We start from the raw sequence: 21,364 nt of genomic DNA, 5'->3' as shown, positions 1-21,364 counted from the left end.
CATGGTGTCATGGTCAGCATGTCGCCTTAGGTCTAGCTCGTCTGAAAAATAGCAGTTGGTTGTTCCCAGTGTTTGCACAGTCCAGTTGTGCCAGTCATGACTACTGCTGGTGAAGATGCTGCTGATTTCAGCAGCTGAGTTACATGGTGGGAAGCACTCATTGAAAACTGCCCATGTTTGCAGAAGAGAAAGTTTGAAAGAGAGGGAAAAAAAGAGCGAGTCTGAGGCTTTGCTTGGACTCTCCGCCAAGGTTCGTTCACTTGCTATTCTCCACAGGCCTGGCTTGTGTTGCATTGGCTTCCTCTATTATTCCCTCACCCCAGACTACTGAGAGGCTTCCAGTTTGCTAACAAGGCATGTGTTATGTTGGGCGCTGCTGTTCTGTCAACAACAATCCACGGTGCTGTGAGATCTTCACAGTTTTAGCAGGCAGTGAGGCTCCAGCAGGGCTGTTTTGACATTTTATATACAGGGCTGTATGTCATGTACCCCAGAGAACATCCAGAGGCAATGGAGGCCTCATTTCGTCTTCTGTCTCCATACAGGAAGAGTGGTACCCACTGAGAGCAGTTATTGCAAGTGGCATCATCTACTGGTGGAGTTAATTGACCTCTAATTTAACAAGCAACTATCTTCATTCTTAAGTCATGGTGGAGTCTCAGTCTAGCAACTAAGAGAAGGGCGGCTTCTACAAACTGAGGTTGCAAATCACAGAGCTCACAAGTCAACATGTCAGGGCCTCATGGAGGTACCAAGGTAGTATAGGGAGAATTCTTTAAGGGAATCGACCTTCATAAAGATTTCAAGCCATTCATTTTAGACGTTGACTTATTCTATCATCACATATTTACCTTAATATGCATTTTATTCCTTACAACTTATATATAGACATTTTTAGCCTTGTCTGTGAAGTGATGTGTGTCCCTTTCTATTTTTGAAGTCAGCAGGAGCTGAGAGCTCAGTGCCACAGGACAGCCTCCAAAGCTGTCCTGCTATTATAGTTGCCAGCTGTTAGGATGTACTCGCTGGACAGAATGCTTCTCTGGGGTTGCTGCCTGCTTGTGCCCTTTATCCGTTTAGTGGCTAAACCTGGAACCTGTATCAGTACACTGGGAGTGTTTTTGAGTGTGGCCGGAACAACAGGATTTGGTTTCCAGTCTACACTTTGGGCTCTCCTGGTTATATTTAATTCACAAGAAGATGGGTTTTTGGTGTGCCATTTCAGAGAGGTTTGGGTGGCCTGTGTGTCTGCAGAGCTGTGCAGTGGGACAGTCAGAGACTTGGATTGCTGCACATTTGGACTGTTGGTTGTCAAAGACAGCTTCTGCATTCAGCTCTGCAACTGCTCGATAGCACAACCTCAGGAAAACCATTTCCCCCATGACCATGTGCCAGCCCTTCTGTAATACTGTGCAGCAGCATCACCCCTTTGACTTCTGCTAGTGAGAGGCTACATCAGAGGCTGTGTTGTGCTCAGCAGACCTTTGTTTCTTAGTATGTGCAAAATGAGTTTAGGAATGTAGTTCTGTTCGTAATAAACAGTCACTATCAAAATAAATAGTGGGCATAGCTGGCTGGAGTGCTTGTTGACAGTCTGAGTGAGGAAAGAGCTGGTATGAACGTGGAGACCAAACTCCCCACAGTTCTACCATGGCAAGAGACTCTTCTTAATCACGCTGGGGCAGCATGGGGAAGTGGGGTGCATGCTGCTGGGTATCTACCCTGGGCAGGGCAAATGGAACCTTCACCAGTCCGGTGAAACAAAAACTGTAGCCTTGAAACTGAAATTTTTTGCAAGGGACTGGAATTTGTTCTAGTTATACCACAGTAAAGCAAGAGAGACCCCATGGAGCAACATTTGAAAAAACATTAAGCTGGCAAAGCTCAGTCTCTGATTTGTATCTTTGCCCTGTTTAAATGTGGGCAAACACAAAATAAACTTGAGTACGGGTTGGAAGCTGGGAGTAGAAAAGCCCTTCATTTGAGGCCCTTCAGGTAAAGAGAAACCTAGGCCTATGGATGGAAACCGCTGTGACAGTTCCTTGCCTTTTCATGTTGAGATCCCTGCCTCATTGCCAGGATTGTCTGGGAGCCACTTCTCTGGCCCAGGAGAGTGTTAGCCCACAGTAGGGCCCCATGCTAGATGGGACTCAGCACCATAGCCATCTTCCCATGCCCTTACCTCCCACCAGTCCTACAAGAAGAAAGTGCAGGTACTGTGAGAGGAATGAGCAGCGTCACTTGGAAGAAGTGTTAACTCTAGAAAACTTCTATTTCATCCTTCCCAACTTAGATTCCCTTGTATTCATTTGATGTGATGGGATGCCTTCTCTCCTTTTTCTAGGTTATAATAGGTATTTTCTGTGCCCTTAAACTAATTAGCTTCTAGTGATGATGAATAGCAGCTAGAAAAAGCAGCTGGTGATGAAGATGTGTAGTGTACCTAGTGTGTGTGTATAGGGCACTTCTTACTGCTGTAGCATCTCACTGCCTTTATGATGCTGTGAATCTCTACAGCTGGGGCATATCTGTTGTGCTGATATTTTGATGTTCTTGTTACATACTGAGGAAATACAGAAAGACATTTCTCTCCTTGACTGAACTTGGAATTTCTTTGAAGTAGCTTTAGACTTGAGCTTCTCCTGTACAGACTTCTATATGAAGTCACGGTGTGACTCTCATTCATGACAAGCTCGAGAATTGGGCTCCTGTGAACCTCATGAGGTTCAACGAGGCCATGTGGAGGGTCTAGTATCTGAGTCAGGGCAACCCCCACTGTCAACTCAGGCTGTGGGATGAAGGGATTGAGAGCAGCGATGCTAAGAAGGACTTGGGGGTGCTGGTGGATGAAAAGCTGGACAAGAGTGATGAAAGTGTGCTCACAGCCCAAAAGGCCAACTCTATCCTGAGCTGCATCAAAAGCAGCAGCATGGGCAGCAGGTCGAGGGAGGTGATTCTGACCCTCTGCTTCACTGTGGTGAGATCTCATCTGGAGTACTGCATCCAGCTCTGGGGTCCCCAACACTTATGGACCTGATGGAGTGGGTCCAGAGGAGGCTCACAAAAATGATCAGAGGGCTGGAGCACCTCTCCTGTGAAGACAGGAAGAGAGAATTAGGGCTATTCATCCTGGAGAAGAGCAGGCTCCAGGGAGACCTCATTGCAGTCTTTCAGTACTTTAAAATAGGGCTTATAAAAAAGATGGGAACGAACTTTTTAGCAGGGCCTCTTGTGATAGGGCAAGAGGTAATGGTTTTAAACTAAAATAGGGTAGATTCAGACAAGATATAAGGAAGAAACACTGTTGGTGAAACACTGGAACAGGCAGCCCACAGAGAGGGCAGATGCCCCATCCCTTGAAACATTAAAGGTCAAGTTGGACAGGGCTCTGAGCAGCCTCATCTATTGGAGATGTCCCTGCTTATTGAAGAGGGGTTGGACGAGAGACCTTTAAAGGTGTCTTCCAATTTAAACTATTCTGTGATTTTGTGACAGCATCTGCAGCAGTGCATTTGCCTCTGCAGCTGAGTGAATAAGGGACAGTTGTGGATCTGGGGCTTTGCTCAGGAAGTCCTTGGCAGACCTGGGAGGTGATGGTGGGATGCTTGCCCTAACCACAAACCCACACTTCCTCTCTAGCGTGGGGAGAAGCTAGTTTGAACTTGGCATGCTGGAAATACCCTCAGTGCACAGCATCCTTCCCTCTGAGGCCAAGAGCTGTAAGCAAACTTGGCGTTCCCATGAATCTAAGGTACACCAGGGCTCATGTATCTCATTCTTTTCTTTGGTATATTCGTGTTTTATAAAGCTAGTGAGAAACTGGCCCTCATGAAAGTGCTTCGCGTTTTGCCTTGAATTTTGGGGGGAGGAAAAGTACCAAGTGTTTCAAAAATCCAGGCTATTGAGTGATTAACCTTGAACTGTATCAAAATGCTCCAAGTAAAGCTTCTCAGGTTCAGTCCCCCTCCCCCGGCCCTCATCAAGAATTCATTGAAGCCATGACAGAACTCTCCATTACAGTTAGTCTTTTATCCATTCCAGCTTTCTTGATTAGGTTATCTTGAATCATTAGGGGGTTTATTTATTTTAATAGACACTTATTGGATTCATGGAAAGAGAGTTTGGCGACTGAGAAACAAGAGCTGAATATTATCTGGCTCATTTTGCACTGCAGAGTCCCAAACTGAGCAGAGGGAAGAGAGGCTGAGGAAGTTTGTCCAGAGGACTCCTGTGATCCCATGTAGAAAGGGAGACTTCTCTAGGGAATGCAGCATTACTTTACTAATCTTTCAAGACTTGCGTCAATCATTGCTGCTTTTTTTCCTTTTGTCACATATGTTGACATTTTCTGCACTGATGATGTGGGTGAGGAAATGGCCTTTTACATTTATTTTTGAGATTTATTCCTGAATCACTCTTACTAAAAACTCTTCATTTGCCTACTCATGCTTTCACTGGAGACCCTAGAAAATGTCAACACAGAAAACTAACTGTATTATTACTATTATTAATAGTGCTATTAATTTTAATGTAAATGCAGGGAAGCACAAGGTCAGTTTAGCTGCAGTGTTATCCATGCTCAAAGCAGAACGGCTGCCTGTGACTAACTCACTGTGGACACCCAACTGCCGCCTCCTGCAGTGGCTTTTGGCAGAGATGCTGCTCAAAGCTCAAGCACTGGCCTGCACCCCAGCACAGCTGTGAGCCTCAACCCTTCCCATGTGCCTTCTTGTCCTTAATCAGAAATTTGGTCCTTGGCAGACTGCGGGTCAGCAGATCTGCAGGAGGCGGTTTTTGGGGCTGGTATATTTGTGCATACCTTCATTGAGCGCTGGAAAAACTGACCTTATTGTAGCCTGGTACCTCAGGCTGCTGGAGCAGCCTCCCCTGCTCCAGAGTAAGCCTAGCTAAAGTGAAAGGGTCAAGCTGCTAGAAAGGGCTCGGGGATAAGTGACAGAGAATATGGTTCGGGATTGCTGCACCAGCTAGCTGTCCTCGGGGGGGTTTGAGTGCGCCAAGGCTCGTGCTTTGGTGTAGTAAGCATGCTGTTTCTTTAACAGCATAAAAGCACAATGTGAATGACTGGCTTCCTGCAGATTTTTGTTGTTGTTTGCTTAGCTATGTGGAAATGTATTTGATTAGAAGACAGAGAGAGAGGTTAAAAATAGGACATTAATATGATATTATTTGTTTTATCAAATAAAATGCTTAGAAAATGTTTATCTTGTCTCATGAGAACAACAAAAATAGAGGCCAGCACTTCTCTGCAGCTCTCTTTAATGAGCTAAATTGGGCTGCATTCTCAATGCCTCTAGAAGTTTTGGGGTGAAATGAAGGAAGTTCTGAGCAGAATTCCTTGTAACCACAAGCACTGGGTGTGCCTGAATGTAGAGCCAAAAGCATCCTTTAATTGTGCTGTTTTTTCTCCTCTTATTTTTAATGGAAGACATTCCCATTTGAGAACCTTAGAAGCTGACATTAAGGGCTGGATTCTGCCACCCATATTGACACCAGTGTGTATCAAACTCTCCTGGTAACGCTGTGACAGCCAAGGGGGCTGTTTGTGCGGTGGAGCAAGACCTGTGATGTGCAGGGGAGGCAGGATCAAAAACACGGCATATTATGGGTCTGAGGAAGGGTGTGTTGTTTCTTAGATTTTCAGAATACGTTCACAGAAGTTGTATTTACTTGTAATGCAGTGAGTCAGATACTGTGGATGAGTGGGAGAAAAGGTGGTGAGATAGTGTCTCCTTCACTTTTCATTCTTCATGCCAATAAATGTAGCTATAGATGAAAATTCACTGTGAATGGCTGTAGCGCCAAGAACTTCTGTATGTTAGCATTTCTTAAATGAAATAATTCTCCTGGAAAGCTCTGTGTAACATACACAGACCCCAAAGAAATAAATAAAAGAAAATAAAAAAATTGTAACCAAAAAACCCCAAGTTGAGATTTTTAACAGTAAAAGGAGATTTTGTGTATTAATAATTCATGAGTTCTCATTGAACATGCACGAAGAAACGGTGCTATTCAATAGAGAATACTGTCATCTGTCACTGTTTTATTTGACATTTACACTTTTTTTTTTTTTTTTTGCCTGGTACTGCAAAACTTTCTTGGATGGCGTGCTAAGATTATTTAAATAAATAATTAAAAAAAGCCCATGCAGACTTTTCATCTGTGCATGGGGAAGGCGGTTACTTGCAATCATAAGGAACGTGCGAGTAAGCTGCGGCGCTGTGTTTTCTCACGTATTAGTCAAAGCTATTGCCTAATAAACAGCCCTATAGATGGATAGGTAGGGTCTTGAATGAGTGCCCGAATAAAGAAAGGGAAGGGTAGAAAAAGAGCAATGAAAGGCCAGATTTGATGCAGATAAGTGTACGCATGCACGCAGCGGGTACGCGTGTGTATGTGCGGGGGTGAGCGAATAATGGCTGTTGTGAAGAAAGCTGCCACAAATACATCGCCGCTGCTGGTGCAAAAATAAATATTTATAAATGGGTGTTGGGGGAGATCCAGTCCCACACAACGTGAGAGAAGACAGGGCATTTAGCACAATGACAATTCAGTTAGGTGCACCTTGCAATTTCTTGCTAATATTAGGCTCATGGAAATCTTTCTGCTCTGTAGGTTAGTTATTATTTATAAAAATCACAGAACCAGCTGATACATTCATAAGCTAATTATTGTAGCAGCTGGGTACACATGGTGCAATATGTCTGAGGCTGTGAAGTATCACAGATTTCTTGGGGCCTGCTGTGGTGGGGGTGTGCTGTTGAAGGCTAGATCCCTTAATCTGATCAGCCAAGCAAATACTTTGTGGGGAAACTGGATTAATATCTCTCTAAATACCACGGATGTGCTTCACCTTCAGAACCAGGCTCCTTTAAACGTGCCATTAGCTTATCTCCTTTGGGGAATGGAGAAGTTCTCAGGTGTCCTCAGGATGGCGGGGTCTTTGCCTGGTGCCTCCCTTTGCCAGAAATTAATTTGGTTTGCTCATGTCTGCACACATGGTCACACTGCGGTCTAATCTTTTCCCTAATAGCACCAAGGTCAGGACCTCAAATGTTGCCAGGCAAATTGAGCGCTATCCTTCTTAAAGACTAATGGCAGAGAGTGCCTAGTCCATAATGAGGCCTGTAGTGTTGCTCTAAGTGATTGTAATGAGTGCTGATTATAACGGGACAGATAAATCAAAGTGCAGCAGTTGCCATCGGGCTACCCGGTCCAGCCTCGGGAAGGGGAGGTGGCCCTGCTGAGCCGTCCCTGGGCTCTGCCAGAGCCAGGCACTGTGCAGTGCCTTGCAGCCCTCGGGGAGCCCCGGGAGCTGTCCTTCCCCAGGGCCTGCCTGGCATGGGCTCCTGCTCCACCAGGTGCAGGGTTTTGTGTGTATTTTCTGTTACACAATGGGTCTTCATGCTGCAGCATCCCCCAGGAGATGTTAAACATACCTGCTTGAGACATTTGAAAGAATTCAATTGGAGACTTATTCAGCTCACTGAAAACAGGGAGAAACGGGAGCTTATTTTTTTCCACAGATGGTTTATTTTCCATTTCAACAATTATTTCCTTTGTATGGAGGAACCCCTGAGAAACCACTGTGGAGTTGGGAGATTTTGTTCCCGTCTTTTCTCTAAAAGAGAGAAAGTTTTTGATGGATTTTTGAGCAGTGGAAGGGGACAGAGAAGAACTGAGGGTAGGGGTTTTGCTCATACCACATTAAAATGCAGACTTCACCTGGCCAAAAGATTGCCCAAATACCAATCAAAACACTTTGAAAATATAATACAGGTTTTCTTTCCGTAAGTAAATGACTAGATATCTTGTTTTCATCCTTGCCCCCCCCCAGCCCTCCTAGTTTATTGCAAGAAAAGATCAGGTCTGCACAAATGTGGCCTCTCACTTGTAAAAACAAGGCAGTGTTGTGTTACAGATTAGTTTATAAATCCCTGGTGGCTTCACAGTTCAGTGCCTACAGCTGCTGCAGATGGGCCTGGGTTTTTGTCTCTTCGCTGTGCTGCAGCCGGCAGTTGAAGGAGAAAATGGAATGATCAGGTTATTAACATGTAGGCCGTGAGGAAGAGGCTGCACAATGAGAACAGCTGGTGTTGCTGTCTTGGCTGATGCAGCGGAGATAATCAAATCTTGCCTTTTTTGGGGGGGTGAAGGCAGAAGACACAGTGGAGAGTAAGACAAACAAGGGCTTATGATATTATACACGGGATTTAGAGTGCACGGTAGAAGTTTTCAATGGCTTACAAGTTGTTACAAAAAAAAGCAATACCAAAAAGCCCCCCCATGGGCTGGTAATGAACCTGGCTGTTCAGCTTGCTCCGGTCGCTGTTCAGAAAAACACAGTTTTGGCTACTTCCTGTACCAAGCATTTTTAACATTGATCAAGCTATCTTGTAGGTACTGTAAGGTGCCTGTCAAAATGGTGTCAATATGCTGAGCTGTAGCTCGAAAATGATGGGTTATAAAGCTACTAGGTAAAATATTTTGACAGGAGTCAGTAAGGCGCGTTGACAGCATCCTCAGCATTATCTTCTCATCTTCTGTCGTTTGCATCACATCTCCTGCATAGGCACAGGAGGGGAGTCACTGTCTCCAGCCCCAAGTGGGCTGGCTGCTGGCAGGCAGGACAGGCTGGCTGTGCCCCCACTCTGGGCAGGTGCAGCAGCAGCCACCAGCCCTGAGTAAGCTTCTGGAGACACCGGGTCACCCTGCTCTCACCTGAACAGCTCTTGCCATTGGGCTGTCTCCTTGCCTTTGGCATTCAGGGTGGTTTCTTCTTCCTGGAGCACTGGTGCTTTCCCCTCAGGGGTCTGAGCAGTCAGTCCCTGTGGAGAGGTCCTACAGCTCCTTACACACAGCAGGAACGTTTTAAGGGTATTTCAAACTAACCTTAAAACAATTGAGCAGGATTAAAATCTACTATTATGATGATCTGTAGTTGGGTTTAGAATTACCTCTGCCTAGTATCTTCATTTCTCTAGTAACTTCTGCAGGACTCTGTTTGCTGCTTTTGTGCTAAATACCAGAGGATTCCCTTTCTGTGAGGCTATGTCTTCTCTAAGATTTGATTATTTAAAGCTTTCAAATTTCAGTGGGGTTCAGAGCTGGGGTAGGCAATGCAACAGAGTGACAGGAAATCAGAAGTCTTTACTCTATAGTATCTTCTACTAAACATTTTCCGTAGTGGTTGAATTTCTGGTTCTGCAGCTGCAGGTTGCATTGAGGGCTGTTAGCAAGTCTCAGGAGATATATCTCCTTTTCTCTTGCTTAAATGAAGGAATAAAGGGGCTCTGAAACCAAATGTTTCAACTCTGGTTTCTATAGGAAAAATATTTATATCCGAGCATTTTAAACATGGTGTGAATACAATGGGCACAAGATGCTGTGCTGCCTGGCTCCTGCTAAGCACTGCTACTTGTTTCAGTTTCTCCAACCTGCAGGAAATAGAATATGTCGAGGATTTGTCAAGACCAAAGGGCAGCTGAGGACTGGGGGGGATTTTGTGTGTGAGATGAGACCAGCAAAAGTTGCACCACAGAGCTTTAAATGTAGCTGACCTTCCACTCACACCTGGTTCCTTGGTGTTCAGTGAATTGACTGCGCTGACCCTACCATTGCAGGGCTGGCTGTGTGAGCTGCTTCGCTGGAAAGAAAACCCAAGTCCGGAAAACCGCACCCTTTGGGAGAACCTCTGCACCATTCGCCGCTTCCTGAACCTCCCCCAACACGAGAGGGATGTGATCTATGAGGAAGAATCCAGACATCACCACAGCGAGCGTATGCAGCATGTTGTCCAGCTCACTCCTGAGCCCGTGCAGGTCAGAGCAACAACTGCCTCCTCAGGGTGTCTGTGTGGGAGGTAACATAGGGGGTTTGAAGAGTGTAATGTGGAGAAGTGCTTTTTATGTATTGACTGAAACTTAAAAGTACTTCCAAAATGACCATGGTGAGCATTTTGTGGGAAATGGGCCTTCATTTCACAGCCTCCCTAGGATCACTGTGCTCCTCTATACAATATTTGTGACTAGTATGAATTTTTGGTTTGTACACCCTTGTCCTATCTTTGTCTCAGGTGTTAATAGAATGAGAAATAAATAGATACAAATATGCATAGAGAAAATAAAATGAAAATACTGCAAGACTTCTCATCTTTGCAGTTCCAGCTTCAGTCAGAAGAGAAAATCAGTCTTATGTGTATTCCTAATAACTAGTAACACATGCTACAAAACCAAACATCTGCAGATGGTCAAGGGAGGCTCAGGAGATGTTTTTTTTCAGTCTAAAAAGCTGAGGTGACACCTCCCACATCAGACCTTCCACTTTGAATTGCCACTGATGCTTGGTCCCATTCACCTGATCCCATTGTGTGACCACTCTGAGTATCATCCGTACTGCTCTTCTCTGATCATCTCAGTTCCTCCTCCCACCTTCACTCTCCTCAATGTTGTTTGATGGTGGATTGCACTGCTTCACTACTCTTGCTGTGAACCTTGGCATTGAGCCTCTATTCTTTGTTGTTGCTCATGTGCTGCTGCTGCTATCACTGCTGCCAGCCATCTAGTCACCTCTTTTTCAAGGCGAGAGGTTTTTCTGTCCTGTTGTCCTGCCCCACCTGAAACACGTAGGTCTCACTCAGATTAATTATTTCCTAGTTAGTGCTTTGTCTCTTCTGCTAACAACTTCCTCCTTGTTTTCCTTTTGGTCTTTGCCTGGAAGAAAAAAATCTGTGTCCTGGGGTTTGGATTCTCAGAGCTATAAAGTAGGGGAAGCGTTCTAAGTAATTAATGTTGCAAAATGTTTGTGAGATCTTGGAGGTAAGGAGCTACAAAAGGGTAAAGAGCTGAACTAAGGTGGGAAATCAACTAGACCTGCGTAGATTTCAACATATTAGCCCAGTTCTGATGCTCACAGCAAGTGGGAATATCCTCTAAGGGAAGTTAGAAGAAAAAGTTTCCCTGGGCTCTCGTGGGTGACCTTGATGATTAGCCTACTTTCTAAAACCTTCTGCACATCACTTTTCTGCATCGAGCAGGTCAGCTCTTGTGAGTGACATGTTACACTGTGTTGGAATGCTGTGCATTTGTATTTGTCAGCAAGTTACAAAGCCATGGATTAATTTTTTATTACAGTCAAAATATGAAAAATGAAGAAAAATAAATGGAACCAGCTGGCAACTACATACGACAAAACTCTGGAGACTCTGGTAGGCAGTTGATACAGTAGGCTTGTGTTTTGGGGGTGCTGCATTTTAAAGTTATGCTTGCCCATCCAAAAACCCCAGCAGGTTTCTGAGTGACACACTAGCAGTGCCAGGCACAGGAGGCTTGCTGCCCACCTGCTCCCTACTCAAAAAATACCCAGCATCAAGCAATTTTTTTGTGTAGTTTTCGGTCTCTGGGACTTGAATTGTTTCAAGCAGCAAGGTTTGTTTTTTTGGCTTTGCTGCAAGGGTCACTATTAGGTAATTAGCCATGAAGAATCAATGACAGCGGCCAGAGATGTAAAGCTGAGGTCCTCGCACTTGCAGTCACTGGAGATTTTGTGACACTTTACATAAGGGTAGGGGTCTTGGGCCCTGCTCCTGGCCGAAGTCCAGGCCGAGTAATTACATTCTGCCTATCTGAAATTCCCCCTGTAGAGTCAAGTGGGAAAGCAACCCTCATTTCCTTCTCAAAGCAGTGGCGGGTGCAGAACGTCTGCCTCAGTGCCTGGCTACACTCTAGCAGCAGGTGGAAACATCCAAGAGCTGCAGTCACCGACCTACTTTGCTTTGCAGGCTTTGCTAGTGAAAAGTGTGCTGTAAGTTGAGCCCTTACCTGCAGCCTTGATGTCAAAACAACAGTCCTTTGAAGAAGAGACAACAGCAGCACTGTGAATAACAGCAGGTGCAGTACTGCAGCACCGAAGCAGGCAGGATGCTCTTACCTCTGCTCTCTCTCTGTCCACCCCATCTTTCTCTTTGCTCTGATGGATTTGACATGCATACAGTAACTTCTGTCTGGTGCTTGAGCCTCCTGCTCCTGCAGCTGTGAGACTGGGAAAGCCTGAAAACGAGCTGCCCCACACTGCTGCCAGAGCTCCCTGCCACTATGAGCCCTCTCTGGGCTCAGACATTCTGGGCGTGTCCCTCTGTCAGACTTGGAAGAAGATCCTGGCTATCATCACAAGAGACATGACTAGGCAAAAGATAATGGATAAATTTCAGCCTTTTCCTTGGTATGGCTTCTTGGAAATGGTGAAGATTTCATTGTGATGGGTTTTGTTTAGTTCACTTGCTGATTACAGGGTTAAGGACAGTTCAGTGAGGGAATCACCCCAAGGCCCGGTATGGTTTCTGTCCTCTAAAGGCGGGGTGTGCACAGTGGGGCAGTTGTTGTAGTGCTCTAGAAAATCAGCAGCACGCAAGTTGGCTCTTGATGTTTAAGGGATAGCTGTTTTTTGTGTGAGAGGTTCTTGCTCTCTGTTTGGTATTACTAGCCTGCACCTCGCTGTTTAGCTTTAAGTTCAGGGTTTTAAAAAAGAAACATTTTTATTTTTTCTCTCTTCCATTAGATTTTTCCCATCAGCCATATATTAATCCATTTAATCAATTATTTTCCTGTTTCTAAAATGCAAAACGTCTACAATGGAAGCTTAGTGCACAAGAAATTCCTCCCTGCACACTTGATTTATTTGTTATTGTGCTGAGGAGTCATAAAATGTGAGCCCTGTGGAGCTCTGTGACATGGCTGTGTTCTCTGGCAGCACTGGGTGGGACCATATGGATGTGTCAGAGTGTGGATTTTCCTTCACATGCTGGTTGCAGAGCATTCATGCTACACCTACATGTTGCTGTGCATGCAGGCTGAGCTCACCACAGTCTCTCACTTGGTCTTTAAGGAAATTCAGGTGTGCTGAGTGGCTCTCCCTCCGTTTCAATGCGGTGTAACTGCCAAGTGCTGCGGTAGGACCAAGGAGAAGACCCGTGAGGTTGTGCTAGCTGGGCTACCACAAGGACACCACCTCTCATTTATGGAGTGCCTGAGCCACAATTTCCTGGAGGGTGGGAGGGCATGCTGGAAAGCATTACTGTATTTTTGCCCTGTTCTTACCCTCTTCCCTCACCACCAGGTGTGGGATCCTGGCTGGACCTTTGATCTGGCTTGGCCTGGCTTATAACTGTGTGCAAAGTACTCTCTTTGCAGCAAGCAGTCCTCATGCTCCTGTGTTTAGCTCCCTGCTCTGCGGAGGTGAGGGTACCCTGTCTTACTTTCTATCCCTTGCTAAATCCCACCGATCCTGGGCTGTTTGCTGGCATTGGACCTTTCTGGGGTGTTAATGCTGACAAGTGCCTACAGCTGCTTCCCGTTGCCAACCAGGGATTCCGTGTTTGTTACAGACATGCTGGGACACAGTAAATCTAATTTCTCTCCTTCTCCCACTATTCGTCTGCTGTGTCCAAGGTGACCACTCCAGAGAGTAACCATCTTGCCTGGCACTTTAATGTAGTGCTAATTCATTGTTAATTGCTGGGGCAGAGAAACCTGACTCCGTTGGGAAGGGTATGAATCAGACAGTTGTCTCTGGAGTGTCGGGGTGTATAAGCCAGTTCTTTGGAGTAATGAGCCACCACTGCAGCAAAGTACCTACTTTTGAGAGAACAGGGAAACCTCACCTTTCATTTCCTGCATGAGTTGACAGATAGGTCTGCTGAAGCTGGTAGGTACATATTGTTTTAAGATCAATCAAATGTTGCTTTCTGATACACTGTTACTTTTGTCACTTTTTTTAAATAACATCCCTCCACCCACCCTTTTTTTTTTGTCAGAAGCTTTGATTTAGACAAATCTGGCAATTTATAATAGTTCAGATCATAAATCATGGGGGAACATTAGTAAATAAAAGAAGGCATAGTAGAAAGCTCTAGGAAAGCTCTTTTGTATTGGAGTTCACTGCAAACATTGTGGTCTCTCTTTAAATATGCAGAAAATAACATACCACAGAAGTAAATTAAATACTAATTTTGTCATTTTGTGAGAGATGGAAGGAAACAAGTATTTTAGAAATGACAATGAAATACAAAAGAGCAGAACATGGAGCCCTCATAAAAATGGGTCAAGGCAAGTGGCGATGGCAGTCCAATGAAACTAATTTCATATTCTCTTTCTAGAAGTAATAAAAGGGGAATGAACACCACAGTAGTGCTTTCTAATGAAATATCTGATTTTAAACAATGTCTTGGAGTTCATGGGTCACACAATGCATAGCATGCAGATGGAAAAACCAGTGAGACTTAAATTTTCTTTTCTTAAAAAATAATATTAATTAATAATATTTAGGAAATCATAGATGATGAGTGAAGCAAAACTGTGTTATTCCATAGGGGAACACGATGTGCTTAATGATCTATAGGATGATGTGCAGAGTAAGGTTTTGCCATGTTTGTGTGAGTTACAGCTGAGGATTTTGCATACTGGAAATTAGGACTGAGTTGTCTGTGAGACTGGGCAAAAATTACTTTCCCAAACTATCCTAGCTCTCTGATGGTGATGCTTACTGTTTTATTGAGGCAATTTTTTGTGGGGATGGTGTGCCCTGTGATTCATTCTTAATGGCTACACCCTGATAGTTTTGCTTTTTGATCATTTCTCTGCACCCAACAGACAGATTGTAGATATCCACTTCTTTTTGACTTTCTGAGCTCCTTAATCCATGGCTGAGTATGGTGTCCGCTCAAACAGGGATGGTCAAGACTGGTGAGACAATTTGTACTCAGCAAACCCAGATGGACTTTAGGAGAGATTTGTATTGCAGATTTATTCATTCCACTCAAAATCTCAGTGCTTTGGTTTGAGAGGGCTGCAGCTGGAGTTTTTTTTTTTCTTTGATTTAGAACTACAGAGGGAAATGCATGTCAGAACGAGGTCTATGAATTTTGTAAGTGGAGAATATCTGTCTTCCTAGTTGCTATGTTATCTGGAGTTTCATTCTCTCTTATTAAAATTAGATAATAACAGTCAAGTTCAGTATCTCCTTTCAGTCTAAACTTGAAAAACCACTGAAAAAAATCTCAAACTATGAAACTGCTATTTCTGTGCAGCATGAAAGCTTAAGGCAATATGTATTACAAATGCCACTTACTCTGCATTTATCTCTATTGTGTGTGTGACTGCTTTTGGGTGGCAGTAAGGGACTCTCTTCAAAGCAAGTAGTACAGGCAAAATCCTCAGAAAGCTTCTGCTTCTGAGCTGCTTTCTTATGTTGCTCCAGTACCTGTGCCCTGTAGTCAGAGAAGCTGCATTTTGAAACACAAGATGTGTCTGTGTGCTCTGGTTTTCCATCCTTTTGGTGCACACCATTTTTCTGATGCATCACAGTGGCTCAGGAGCCTTGCACAAGTTTGACAAAGGAAATAGAAGCACATCTCAGACAATGAACCCCTTACATTTGACTCTGAGGTGTCCAATAGATCTTCTGCTGATTGATAGCTACCACAATTGCAGTGGAAAGCCACTGAGCTGTGACTGCTATAGCCAAACCTGTGACTGTGCCATCTCAGCTGTTTCTGTTTAGTGTGGATATCTAATGTGGCTGAAAAATGTTGCTGATTTTTTTTTAACATTAGGCCTGCTATTCCCCTTGAATGATAGTGGGGAGTGTACTTGCAATTAAAACCAAATTGCTTCTGTTCTGAAATTAGTTTAGGTTTAGTATTGTTCCATTTAACCCTAGAAATGGGAGATCAAGTAAACTGCATAGTTTTGGGTTTTTCTGTGGTGGCAAGTTTAGTCTTGTCAGATTAGAATACCCTTTCTGTATTTGTTCAGACTCCTGAAACTGTGAGGCCACCTCAGTGCCACCTGCTCCTGGACAGATTTCCTTTGATCCAGGATCAAGTGAGGACAGGGCAGGGATGAGGTGGGACTGAAGTGAGGGAGTCCTGCGAGCACGGCTGATGTTTTTCTTCTGGAGCTTCTTACAACAAAAATGTCTCTGAGGCTACATCTTGCATGAGGCTGCCCCAGAACTGCTTTGCTTGGGCTGCTGTGGCTCTCATGGCAGGATGCTCCAGGCAGAAACTTCCCTTAAAATCTGAATGTGTAGATTTAGCCCTGTGGAGACTTGGCAATAAGCAGCAGGGTGATGGTTTGTGTTGGTGTTGCTCTGACAAGTTGTCATTTTAGCAAATGACATCACTGTAGCTCTGGCCCCTGTTGTCTCACTCTTTTGCCTTTCACACACAATTTGACCAGATTTAGCCCACATTTCTTACAGCCCTGGCCCTGTTGTAAATGCTAAGCTGCCAGTGTTGTAAGAAGTCATAGTAGGTTGAGGATGAGCAAACATCTAGAGCAAGATCACTAAATAAAGCTCTTTAAATTCACATAACCTTTGAAGCTTGCCAGCAGCAGGCAAACCTTGAAGACTGAAACACCACTAGATGAGTCCCATTTATGTTTGAGAATTTTTGCAGTTAAAAATATTGCTCTTTTTAATTTCATTTTAATGCTCCCTAAATACTCTGTGTCCCTCACACTTGTTCATAAATTATAATATCAGGCTTTAGAGATGTGTAAATGTTTATAGGCTATTGGTTGTATGCAGCATTTTATTCTCAGGCTCCTTACAGAAATCTTAGGATAAAGTCAGAGCCCTGGATCATTGCAGCTGGCCTTTCTCTGCAGATAGACAATTGTAAAAATTACATGGGGAGGAAAACCATTGTGTATTGTGCTACCAGAGCACATTGCACTGTTTTTCCCCTAAAGGTCTATGAGACCAAGTGTGCTGTTATTCCTCCCATGTTGCACAGTGTCCCCCAAGGAAATGGTGCAGCTTCTGGGCAGTGCTGGGAGTTAGGCTATGACAAAGCAGGATGTAGATGGTCAGTCTCCTTGCCCAGAGCCAGTCTTTGTTTTTTGAGATTCTTTGGTGTGCAGTTTCCTTTTTTGCTCTTTTTTTATTTTTTCTTTTCTTTTCCTTTTTTTTCCATTTTTTCTTTCCCCCCCCTCGAATAGCTGGAAATACTCAGAGACTGTAACATGTGTGGGGATATGGGTTTTTTTTCAGGATTAGTATGTTGTTCCATGTTTGTATGGACTTCTACAGGCACTGCAGATTGAAAGGGGAAGTGTTTTTGTGTGTATGCACTATTCTCACGCATCAAGTATCCAGAAGTACAGTAGCACATATTTTTTCTCACAGTCATCTATGCTTACAGTGTTTCAAAGAATATTCCAAAATATCTTGGCACAGACAAAGCGAAGCTGTTTGCAAGATCCCTAGCTGTGGAACAACAAAGGCTACATTCTCAACACACATCACACATGACTTTTATTAAAGTCTTAAACAAAAATCAGATAATGTATTCAGAAAATTGAACTTCGCCATTTACAATGCTACTCACATTGTGAAAGGAAGTAGGTATTCCCTTGTGCCTCTTTTCCAATGATTTTTTCCCCATTTCTACTTACTTCTTCATGTTTCAAATTAGAAGGTGAAAATCTTCAGTACAAACAAAAACATTTTAAACCCAATAATTTGGGACTAACTCCCATTGTGGTGCCTAACTTAAAAAAGACTTGGTGTTCAGAAACCAAGGAATACAAGCATGCCTAAGGTGCCCCTGGTGGAACATTCAGAACTTTGAAACATCTAAAATCATTATTAACCACTTAGCGTTGCATATGGCAAAAAGGATGTGGTAAATCACAGAACGCATCCTGGATATTACAGACCCAGCCATCTCATTAACTTTGTGTCAAAAAACATTCCTTGGTTTCCAGTCGGGGCTAAATTTAGTTTTATGCTATTTGTGCCATCATAGTACAAGACAATGTTGACACCCTTAAATTTTCTAGTTGCTTTTTCTCAAGTTTATGGTTTGGACCTCAATTAATGGGCTGATTTAATGTGCCACACTTGAATCCAAGGCACATGAGCAGGGAGAGTTGTGAAGAGCCTCCTTCCTTCCTGGTACAAGTCCTATCATATGGATATTGAAGAAGGTGAGCACATTCTGCAAAAAGGCTTAATGCAGACCTAAAATTGTTCTGGGCTTTTAAGAGAGTTCTGTGGCTAAGTCTCATGGTTAGATCTGGAAAACCTGGGTGTTCTCAATCTTGCTTGCAAAAGGCTTGGGAACCAAGATTTCTTTTTGTGAGATTTTGGTAGTTTTTAGAGTTGAAACCTGCAGAGTATCACAGAAGTCCCTTGTATCCTCAAGGAGTAAGAGCTGCCTCCTCTTTCCATGCTCTGTTGAGGGAAGCTGGGTAGCAACTGCGAATCCATCCAGTTGTAGCAGAAAGAAAGAGACACACTAAAATTCCAGGACTCAACAAGCCCCATAAAAAGATCTGTCTGGACAGCGCTTCACTAGTTAAGTGCTAAGTTATTATTATTATTTATTATTTATTTCCTCTTCTATTTTTCCTCTTACCGAACAAGCAGGAAATATCTTTGTTCTTTCATTTTAGGAGTGAAATAAATGTATTCCCTGCAGCATTTGAAATTTTAATAATCCATAATAAATAAAATCATATCTAATAACATAACTGCTTTCAATTGGCAACGCGATCTCCTAGATGCATTGCAATGGCAGAAACATAAATAGTTGCAGCCTCTGAAAGCCTACTTCCTATTTGCTAAATATACTTGGCTTGCTTTAAATTCCTTTGTGTGCAGTCATTAATACAATCCTCTTTGACAGCATTTAATTAAAGTGCTTTTCTCTATTAAATTCATTAAAACTTTTTTTTTATATACAACTGTTTCCCAGACACTGAATGTTAAGGACCTGTAGGCCTCTCTTTAAATAACTTCTCTCTCCTTGTTGTAAATTGTTAATTAAATTTAACTTAGACTGTTTAAAGATGGCTTGGAAAAGAAAGCCAGATTTCAGGATATGGTCTCAATCATGACTGATTTTTTTTTTAACACAGTTTTTTCCATGTAGTTATAGGCTGCGTGTTATATTGTTTAAGAATGTTGCTGTACTTGCAGCTGGAAGCAAGCAAAGAAATACCCTAAAAAGCTCATTTCCATCTCACTTCAAAAATTTCCATCTTTTTAGTGCAGTTTCTTAGCCTAAGAGTATTTGCATGGGGGGAGTAAGGAGGGAGGAGCTGTTTAGTATTAATAGATTATTGACAGCTTAATGTCTTGGCACCTAGACAGCCCATAAGGTATAATAAACAGGAAGCTGTCTGATGTGAGCGCAGTCAATAGTGTATTCAATCAGAACCTTTCAGTTAATTGCTGGTTGACCTCAGACATTTCCTTTAAGTGAAACTGTCCTTCGCTCAGATCTCATCTGGGTTTCAGGGTTTAATTTGAGAATGCCCTTTCCATATGGCAGCTTGTGCATACGTTCCTGGTGGATTTTTGCTTTGCTCCCATGCACAGCATTGCAGAAGCCAGTGTCTGCCCAGAGCTTTGCAAATCTTGTAGCCGTACGCTGGGCTGCCAGTGGGGCTGGGAATATGCCACAGAACTGGGCTGCTGGCGGGCACCAGCACCACGGATAAAGCAGGCAGGGTTGTAAACTGACATCAGGGGAGATTTTCAAAGCAGATGGGCTGTTGCCTAGGGTGTTTTGGATGGAGTTAGGCATGGCTTTGGTGCCTGGAGAAGGCACCGTGGCATTAAGGAGACCTGACCCAGCCTTTGCAGATGTGATGTGCTGCAGCCCAACGTGGCTGCCCTGGCAGAAGGGTTGGCACCGCTGCCTCCATCCCACCCATAGGCACAGATTCCCCTACTCCTCTGCACAAGGGCAGACCAGGGCTCATTTCTATTTAGTTTCCCTAATTCCTGTACTTAGCCATTCTAATTTTTTTGGACTGAATATCTTGATGAGGTCTAGATAAGCTAAAAAGGCAAGCAGGCAGGAAACCACATGGGCAGTCCCTAACCCTGACTAACTGAAAGCCATCTGCTTATCTGGGGAGGGAACCTCCATGGAAATCTCTTCTAACAAGTGTGCTGCATTTGGGTTTCTCTTCCTTTCCCTCCAGCTGTTGACTTTGAGCATGTGTGTTTTCCATAGGTGAGATCAGGGAGGGTGAGCTGTTGCAGCTCTCGTTTGCAGCACCAGCTCTGGATTTCCCAACGGCAAACCCAGTAAGTGAGTAACTGCTCTGTGAAGGAAATGCTTCTGTACCAGGGCGAGTTTAATTTACATTTCATGCAGTCAGGAGACATTTTTTTGTCTCTAGATCTTGCAGTGATTATGTCTTTTAGCCACTTATCATGCATTCAGACTGTGGTTTGCTGAAAGGAGTATTATTACTTTTAATCTCTAATTTTTCCCTGGTTTTGATTCATTTCTGTGGTTCTCTTTGTCCCTTTGCATCACACAAACTGCTTATGCCTTTTTAATGGCCTGATTAGCACCAGGGAAGCATTGCTGACTTGGAGTAATGTTATTCCTGATGTTTCCTTGTTCAAATGAGATCAGGAGTAAGAATGCTGCATTACTCTGTTTGGGATCCATTAAAGTCCAACCCAGAGCCCTGGCTGAATCAGGTTGTAAATTTTTTGGCTTCATGCATGCTAGAAAGATGAGGGGGAATAGCTTTAAGATGATGCCCCCTTTCTGTGAAGATTTGAGGGTAAGAGAGGCTCGGAGTAGTTCTGTCTGGAGGGAATAGAACAAAACCATGGCGAGACAGAACAGAACCAAGGAAGAAATCCCAAGGTATGTATGTAAGCCTGGGGCCATCAGCAGCAACACATATGCTTCACTCCCAGGTGTCTCTGGCCAGAATATATTTGAAAGTACTTTCTGGTTTTATCAGACTTACTGGCCAAGCTGCTAATCAGTATTACATTGACCAAAGGACTCCCACATGCAATAAAAATCATAAGCTTTATTGGATTTTGAGGTAGAAAAGATTCACATCTATCTTGTTTTATAAACCACATTACATTTCATGCTTTCAGAGCTTCCATCAGTACAACCCTTTGTAAATACAACGGTAAAGGAGGTAGGTGGGTAGAGAGATGGCTGTGAGTTGCTGCTCCTTGGGTGGTACAGCCTAGAGCTATAGAAATGCTGGAGCTGAGTTTAAGGGGTTGCTGACATTTCTGAAATACTGAAAGAAAAAATATGTTGGTCCTTTCTAAATTATTATTTGCAGCTCAAATTAAAAAAAAAATAAAGGTTTGTGGCAGTTTAGAGCAACAAGCAACATAATGCTTTGAAGGAAAACAGGAAGAATTTGAAGAGCAAAAGTTGCTCTGAATAAAAGCAACCAGAATATGCTGTTTCATGAAAAATGCCTAAACAACTGCTTGAACTTTGTCAGAATATTCACCACCACCACCCCGCCACCCCAAGCAAACAGCTTGGCAAAGTAGATAG

General features: G+C 43.5%; 1 protein-coding gene across 9 annotated transcripts in view; it reads left to right on the top strand.

Moving 5' to 3' along the window:
* The window catches only part of SATB2 (SATB homeobox 2), a 216,560-nt gene that overhangs the window by 181,962 nt on the left and 13,234 nt on the right, over window positions 1–21,364 (top strand). For all 9 annotated transcript variants that reach the window (XM_017838453.1, XM_017838462.1, XM_017838443.1 and 6 more), the window contains one exon: window positions 9,642–9,839. In XM_017838453.1, the coding sequence (XP_017693942.1) occupies window positions 9,642–9,839 (198 nt within the window). The remainder of the gene's footprint in view (window positions 1–9,641; window positions 9,840–21,364) is intronic.

The sequence above is a fragment of the Lepidothrix coronata genome, unplaced genomic scaffold (assembly GCF_001604755.1).
Source record: "Lepidothrix coronata isolate B3197 unplaced genomic scaffold, Lepidothrix_coronata-1.0 Scaffold7, whole genome shotgun sequence".
NCBI lineage: Eukaryota > Metazoa > Chordata > Aves > Passeriformes > Pipridae > Lepidothrix > Lepidothrix coronata.
Note: the sequence above shows the minus strand (reverse complement) of the source record. Positions and strands in the feature narration are given on the sequence as shown.